General features: G+C 40.1%; 1 protein-coding gene across 2 annotated transcripts; it reads right to left on the minus strand.

Moving 5' to 3' along the window:
* Positions 1–986: 986 nt before the first annotated feature.
* On the minus strand, positions 987–5,255 carry LOC103651206 (protein FAR-RED IMPAIRED RESPONSE 1-like). Of its 2 annotated transcripts, XM_020550476.1 has the most exons (10): positions 4,477–5,255; positions 3,880–4,387; positions 3,399–3,781; positions 2,853–3,103; positions 2,502–2,769; positions 2,045–2,385; positions 1,896–1,967; positions 1,743–1,805; positions 1,544–1,648; positions 987–1,453 (listed from the first exon to the last, which is right to left on the minus strand). In XM_020550476.1, coding segments are annotated over exons 2-10 (1,614 nt in total). In that variant the 5' UTR covers positions 3,882–4,387; positions 4,477–5,255; the 3' UTR covers positions 987–1,324. The 2 variants fall into 2 exon arrangements, with proteins under 2 accessions (XP_020406065.1, XP_020406066.1); XM_020550477.1 differs by having other exon boundaries at positions 3,880–5,255.
* Positions 5,256–8,608: the final 3,353 nt, after the last annotated feature.

Here is an 8,608-nt window from a genome sequence, read left to right on the forward strand (position 1 = left end):
GCAACTACAAGATTGGGCTTCTTCCCAATTGTCCAACCATGTTACCAGGATCAAATGATTGTGGTTTTTTTGTCGCAAACTTCTTCCGATGCTACGATTTTGATGATGGCGACTTATCAGAATTTGTTGTTCTGGTATGTTACTAAATTAGTGTTTTGATCATGCATATATTACTCCTCCATACATCTTCTTAACATTAATTCAACTATTATAACAATTTCAAGATGAACCATTGGACCAACATGCTTTTGTTCTGCATTACCTGACCTTTCATCGCAACAACAGGGTTTACCCCTTCCCTGCAGAACTGATGCCTTTCAAGTATGTTCCAAGGAAACAGCGTGGTTTGAAAGCCAAGACTTAGATATCATAGCTGAACAAGATTCCCTCTGGGATCCCCAAACTGTTTATGTTACTTCTTAAGTCACTTATGTCAAGTGTTGCTCATGTGTATGATACTCCCCATGACACTTATGTTTGTTGTGTCTAGTGTTTATGCTACTTCGTACCAGTATTTATTTCAAGTGTGTAAAACAGAATTGGTACCAGAATGCCTAGTTATGCTATCTGTTATGAACTTCTATGCTTTACATTTCCAGATTGTCAGATTGTTAATCGTTTCCGTCCAATGTTTTGCGTATTTCTATTATCATATTATCCTTAATATTCAAGTATTATGCAACATATATACTTCCTTATTTTATATACATTAGGTTCTTTTTACACATTTAACATGCTAATTATGCTAACTGTGTCCAGTGTCTATGCTACCACCTTTCTGGTGTAGATGTAGTGTGAAACCCGAATTATGTACTTCCAATTGTTTAGTTATGTTAAGTGTATTGAGTTTATATACCATTCCTGTCCAGATCGGCCGATTGTTAAACGTTCAATGCCAATTTTTGGTATATATTTAGTTTCATAATTTGTGTAATGGTCTAGTTTTACGCAACATATTATAGTATTATATCAATGCATTATATAACTCAGTCATGCAAAATATTAATTTCCAAAACTAAAACACAGGTCATTGTGCTATTACAAATTTATACTTCATCGACCTCCCTTTAGTCACACTTCAAATTATTCACCTAATTCCATATGCTCAGCGGCTTATTCATTTTCTACTTCTTCATCAATACGATGTTTTTTAGCAGTCGATGTTTCATTCCACTGTGGAGCAGTTGTTTTATTGTTTAGTCTTGATCCGGCCGGTCGTCCTCTCTTTCGATTAGCCAGTTTTGCTAGTCTTGCCCTGTTCTCTTCCACAGACAGACACGTTCTGCTGTTATGTCCATCTGCTATTCCACACAATTGGCATCTCCTATTCTTCTTTTTTTCTTTTGGCACCTAGTTTCATAATCCTATCTTCTATATTTTTTATTGTCCGTCCTTTTGGTCTTGCACGATCCGGCATCCTCAGATTTATAACATCCACATTAAAATTCAACCTCTGTATAATAAAAGAAGTTATTAATTAGTATACACATATTTACATAAAGTTTTTTTCTACCAATCAGCAAAATCAGTTCTCAATGCTCACCTTCTTAGCTTCTGAGGATGCACCAATCTGTTCCATTTGGTCGTGTGCTACGTGACACGGAGAACTTGTATCACCAACCTCAGGTGGAATTCTCATGTTGTCCACCTATATAGCACAACCCAAATACATCATCGTTTCCATGCAGCATAAACATCTATTTTCATTATATACAAATGAACACTAATTTTTGAATATGTACCTGGTTACCAGATGTTATTAATGTTAACGCATGTTCACATCCAGTCATAGTGTTATGCTCATCCTACAAAATAAAAAAAAATTATTACATTGATTTTATATATTCATTATATACAATACTTCATGCAAGATTATATATTTATCCTTTACATACCATTTTATGGCATGTAATTGAATTGTCATCTTCCATTCCAACGCCAGCATTATTATTATTTACTTCTCCTTCCTGGTACAAATAATATGTTACCATGCATACTATATGTTCCAAATAGTATAACATTTAAAAAACTGGAATCTTATTACCTGGTTTTCCTCATCATTACTAACATCACATGACCCATTACATCCAATGTCTGGCTCTAATCGGCATAGAATGCCATCGAGCTCATCCAACACATCCATTGTCTTGTCGTACCCTGCTTTTGACATACACGCCTGGCGAACAACTTTCATTGTTTTCGTTAGCAACATTTTCTGTCTGTATGATTTAGTAACTCCATCCTTTCCCCTGAAGCTCTTATTAATTCTTTCAAACGGCACATCTTTTCTTGATGAGACAGTGTACCTTTGCAATATATACTTTGAAGGTATCTTTTCAACTTGTAGATGCATGAAGGCTCTTAAAAGATGAACACACAATAGACCTTAAAACATGAAGACCAACCATTATTTTTTTAATGATATACATTAATTTGTACTACAATCAACAAATTATTTAGTATGCAATTTTATTCTTTTAATCGACACAATATGTACAAACCTGTATGTTCCCACTGTTTGCACTCGCATGTATACTCCCCAGCTTCTATGTCTGTTGTTATCTTGAATTGATGTTGTCCCCACACAATTTTATTAGATCTTTTTGTATGTTGTACGATCCAATCTTTATCACAACCGTTTGTGACCTTCAATATTCTGTATGCAGTGGCGTATTTTATTGATTCCTCAAATCTATTCATAACAGCTCTGGTGTATGCCCTAGAGACTCTCACTTCGAACCTATACAATATATCTGTTGTCCTTGGTCCCTATAAGACGTTAATATCATAATTAAACAATGTATTTACATAAACATGTATGCCATACATTATTGATAACAAACACGACATACCTTGCTCATCAATGTCTCCTTTGATTCTTTCATTTTCTTGCTATGCAACATTTTCATCATTTGTTTAGCGAACTCATGCAGAGGGGTGTTCGCATCTACATGTGATTGCTTCACTAATCTGTTCATGCTCTCACTTCGTTGTGTAGATACCATTACCCCACAGAAGTCATTTTTAAAAAATGCCGGTATCCATTCTTTCCTTATTTCATATAATTTGCGTAGAGTCATATCTTCATGAAGATTGAATTCCTCTAGCATCATTTCCCAGGCACATTCAAACTCATGAGGAGTTAATGGATGATGTATAATAGATTGGAATGTTGTTTTAAAATCCTTATCAGCAAACCTTGCATATAATTCATTTAAGAATGGCATAAATCTATTCTGGACATGCCATAAACACAGTCTGTGAACTGTTTTTGGAAATACAGTTCTCAGAGCAATTGGCATTGAAGGATCTTGATCTTCAATTGCTCACAAACTATTATTTTACTTTCACAATAAATTATTTGACTTTTTTGCATAACAAATTCACATACCACATACCTGTTAGCATAACTCTCGGACCCTCGCATCCCATACATGTTTTGAATGAATTGAAAGCCCATTCAAAAGTCTGAACTGTTTCATCTCCCAACAAAACAAATCCAAACAATGTACACTGCAGATGGTTGTTAGCTCCAATAAACATGCCCAGTGGTTTATCATATATATTTGTCTTGTGTGTTGTATCAAATGTCACAGCATCACCATAATCTGCATATTCCCCCTGCATACTTGCGTGTGACCAAAAAATACTCACTATTTTCCCATCATTGTCTAGCTGAAAATCACAAAAAAATTGTGGATTCTGTTTCTTGCATTCCGTAAAGAAAGCCAAAAGTTTGGCTACATTATTTGCGCAGTTTTCTCGTCTCCTTGCTGCCCTCCTACATTTGTATGCACAAAAAATGATTATACAAACATTTACTATAGTAATATTTATGGCACTCAATATATACACAGGCAACATAAAAATATTGCTTACATGTTTTCAGATTTTGAGCAGTTACCGGTACGTTCTCTGGCCCATCATGCATGTCTGATATAAAATCAACTATGCAATGCTGCAGCACTCGGCTATCATGCATTGCATCAACAAAATTTATGAACTCAGCATGCCTACTTTTGTTGCAACGTAAATGTTGTTTCTCTGCTTCGTCAGTTATGAACTCATGGTTATGCTCCAAATTCACCAGTTCAATTTTTGCAGCTACAACCATTTTTTCATCATCATATATTTTTTTAAATTTCATTCCAGCCTTACATTGCGTACGCCCCGAATTCCTATTCCTCATCCTAGGTGTATCATTTGATTTTGGTGCACTTTTACCTTCACGTGAACAATTTATCCACTTACTGAATGTCTTCTCTCTGTATTTCTTCAATGGAAATCCAACTTCATATGCATACCTTTTATAGAATTTATATGAATCATCAACATCCTTGAAAGTCATCCCTACTGTTGGCACTATATTTGGATCAATGTTTTTTTTCTGCAATTCATTGACATTGTTGTTTGTACCACGGAATATGATCATAACAATCTAATCATTCAAGAATCAAATACAACAATTGGACTTACATGTGAATGCAGTATTTGAGGCGTATCCATCTCCCTGGAGCTAATATTGGACATAGGAGGTCGAACCCTTTGTTCTCCTTCCTCCCCTATGCTCATCTCGTCGATTACAGGCCCCAATAGAGCAAAAGGTGGTGTAACCAGTAAGTTACCATCAACTACTCCCTCTGTCTCTGGATCAAGACGAACGCCATCTCCTACCATCGCCGGTGATTGTCCAGAGCCGGCCATCTCCACCGCCAACTAGTTATGCTGTCTTGGGGTATTTTTTCGAATGAAAGGAAATCACGGATGCTATACTAAACAAGTAACCGCATCCACGTTTCCAGGGTATTTCCATTGTTTCCGAAATCGTACCGATATTATAGCAATGTACATGTAATACAAATATCCCTAACACACTACTTACGCACAATGACTCAATGTTTTACGCCAAACGGTATATACTATATATGCAACATTTATAGCGTATATGTTTTATGTCATATCTTTCAACATCTTATTCGATAATATCTTTAACTCCCGCCATTATACCCCATGCAAGATCCATAAATTCCGCGCCCACATAACAGAGTAAGCACGTTTGCATGTGGAATCTAATCCCTATAATTCCGCCCACTACCATATGTTTATCGCCTAGCCATTAACCAACCGCGTCACGGCGCCGTCTGTCCTGCATGTTGTCTGTCTCGCCTCCATTAAACACACGTGTGCTTGGTTCAGCGGTCCAGACCCCGTAACCGACCCGGGCTCTCTTTAATATCCGAAGCCCAGGGCTCCCGTTATACCTGCCATATATATATATATATATATATATATATATATATATATATATATATATATATATATATATATATATATATATATATATATATATATATATATATATATATATATATATATATAGGGAAGAGGTAATGGAAGCCCTGGGCTTCCGTCACTGGGGGAAGCCCCAGCCAGGACGCCAACCAGGTCGCGGTTGGCCCACTGTACGCGAGCATGCATGCGTCAGCCATGCATATGATAGCCACGAATCCTGGATGAGACGTGACAGGCGATATACGCATGCATAAATATATGTATAAATGTGCATAAATCATGCATAGAAGGAATCTTTTGGGCCACGAATCACGGGAACGAATATTACCATGTGTACACCGTTTACGACTGCATAACGTTGTGTAATATGATAGCGTAAACCATGCAACATTTAAATATCCACCGGTTTGAGATAAGGAAAGACGTGCCCCACGTTCGCGTAAATAAAGGCACAGTTACGGGAGGAAACAAATTCTCATTTACAGCTGCTCGTCCACGTTCGTATCTGTGATATTGGCGGCGGTTAACGACTGCATAACGATGCGTAAAATGAACCGTTTACGACTGCATAACGATGTGTAACATGATAGCATAAACCATGCATTATATAAATCTTGACCGGTTTGATATAAGGAAAGACGTGCTGCATAATCGCGTAAATAAAGGGACAGTTACGGTTTGAGAGCATTAGTAGAAGGAAATAAATTTTAATTTACAGCCGCAGTTCGCGGGTTCTGCTCGAGCGGATTCCAGCGTAAAACGTGAGCTAAAACAGCGTAAATGAGTACGAAATTTAGCGTAAAACATATATCTGTTTTGTAACAGCAAATGGGGTCCGAAAATTACGGCGTGAAAATTGATCACGTTCGATCGTGCACGGATTTTGGCTTGGTCAAATTTCAGCGTAAAACGTGAACCAAACAGCGTAAATGGGTACAAATTTTGTCGTACATCATCAATCTATTTCGTAACGACGAATGTGGCCTAAGTTACGACGTGAAAATCGCACTCCGATCGTGCTCGGGTTCTAGGTCAGGTGGATTTAAGCGTAAAACGTGATCCGAAACAGCGTAAATGGATACAAATTTTAGCGTAAATCAATGATCTGTTTTAAAACGACGAATGTGGCACTTGCTTTTTAGTGGAAGCGTAAAATGCAATAAGAAAGAACCCAAGACAAAATCTTTTTTGCCGACCTATACATGCGACATGGGGGTGAATTAATAACTGAACGAACCCAAGACAAGAAAGAAAACGATGAAGCCATTTGCTGTTCCTGAATCTTGATCCGTCACGCTCACGCCCCGCCATGGAACTGAGGTCAGAAGAGTAACCACTAGACAATACAGAGGGCACGGCGGTCAGAAGAACAAGAACTTGGACTTGGAGCTGCATCTGGAGGGGAGCACGGTGCCGTTGGGCCAGAAGAAGCGGAGCTGGCACGCCAGGCGCGTCCACTGGTCGACGCTGACGATCCCCGCGACCTTCCATCGCGTCCGGGCCTCCCCCTCCACCCGGAACGGCACCACGCCGTCGCGGAGCGCGGTCTCCATGGCGGCGCTGCCGGCGTCGCCCAGCGGGGCGCCCTGCGCGTGCGCCACGTACGCCAGCGGGAGGACGCCCCTGGCGGGCACGCGGAACGGGTAGGCGCGGAGCACCGCCAGCGTTGCGCCGGCGAATGCGAGGCGGCACTCGAGGCGCGAGAAGTAGGCCGTCGAGTGCACGTTGCCGTTGCGGGCCTCCACCCGGACCGTGACCTGCACGTCGTCCAGCGCCCCCGTCTGCCCGTACACCAGCGCGTACAGGCTCGCCGCCCGCACCGCCACGTACGGCGCGCGGGGCTGCAGCAGCACCACCACCACAAGGACGGCCACGGTGCCCAGCAGCACCACGACCGCCAGCACCTTGAACAGCACCACCGCCGCCCACTCCGCCGCGCCCGACCGGTGCCTCCTGAAGCTGTACCGCCGCGGACGCTGAGGCTCCTCCTCCTCGCGCCCCCTCCACGTCCGCCAATCCGCCGGCTGGAGAGCGCCGCGGCGGCCGGGGCTCTCCTGCTCACGGGCGCCTTCTCGCACGCCTGAGGGAACCGTCGCCGCCGGTAAAACCTAATCCCTGGCGACGTGGGGGTGTTTTTATAGTGACGGCGTGGGCCCGATTCACGTAATATGCGCAGACTATATTTGCATAAACTCATACACACATCAGCATAACTTGTATTATAATTTAGCGTAAGCACAGGTAGGTACAATAAGCCAAAAAGGGTCCGGTGCGGTCTGCACACCTGGTCGGGGCTTTCTGTAGTTAAATAGAGCCCAGGGCTCTAAATACTATATATATATATATATATATATATATATATATATATATATATATATATATATATATATATGTATATAAGTTTATCTAAGTGTGTTCCAACTTCAGTTAGATTGACTGGTAAGGATATCTTAGTTGTATTTATTTGTGGGCAGAGAGTACCTCACAAACACATGTAAATCGTTGCAGTTCTTTACTGTCAGCATAACTTGGTGGACGAAGAGTACCTTAGTTGTATTTATTAGTTTATATGATTGTTGGTATTATTCAAAATATTTTTTATCAACATAACTTGGTTCTTTTATATGATTGTTGTCAGCCCAAAGCGCTAGCCAATTCTGTCGGTGAGAATCTGATCATTGTTCCCCTTTATATTTGCAGGCTTTACATCTTCTAGATACTTCTGCTATTACTATATAAAGTTCTAAACTTAGAAGCCTTTTGGCCCAACTTGTTGGTAGGCTGTAACCATGGCCGGTTTGCTAAGACATTCAAAATGACTGCAAGCACCAACTCTACTTTATTCTTTGTTTTTATATTTAAATCATGTGCAATCTGCGACTAACATATCGTCTGTTTGCTAAGACACACATTTATCCTGTTGGATTGAACCTTGGTTATTCTGTTCATGGCAGAAATCTTAGCAAAAGATTGTATTCTTGATGTCAGACACTTTACTTCATAAGCAATAGCACTTTACTTCATAAGCAATACTGCAATAGCAATCGTGTAGTACTGAAGGTTCTTAATATAGAGCTTGATGTTTAGGACATAAATCATCATGTTCCGGACTAAAGATTCTTAATGTCTTGTATTATCTCGTGTACTGAAGGTTCTTCATGTTCAGGACAGAAATCTATATGTACCACTTGACATTTTAGTAGTACTCCCTCCGTTTCTTTTTATTTGTCGCTGGATAGTGTAAAATTGCACTATCCAGCGACAAATAAAAAGAAACGGAGGGAGTATGTACAATGGACTAGATTTCCTGTTTTCA

This window comes from Zea mays, chromosome 3 (assembly GCF_902167145.1).
Source record: "Zea mays cultivar B73 chromosome 3, Zm-B73-REFERENCE-NAM-5.0, whole genome shotgun sequence".
Classification (NCBI taxonomy): domain Eukaryota; kingdom Viridiplantae; phylum Streptophyta; class Magnoliopsida; order Poales; family Poaceae; genus Zea; species Zea mays.

What these genes read in the sequence shown, in the direction of transcription:
- LOC103651206 (XM_020550476.1), bottom strand. An exon ending in GTAATGATGAGGAAAACCAG is followed by an intron (nt 1,968 to 2,044) that starts GTAATAAGATTC and finishes TATTTGTACCAG; the next exon opens with GAAGGAGAAGTAAATAATAA. An exon ending in TAATAACATCTGGTAACCAG is followed by an intron (nt 1,649 to 1,742) that starts GTACATATTCAA and finishes TGTGCTATATAG; the next exon opens with GTGGACAACATGAGAATTCC.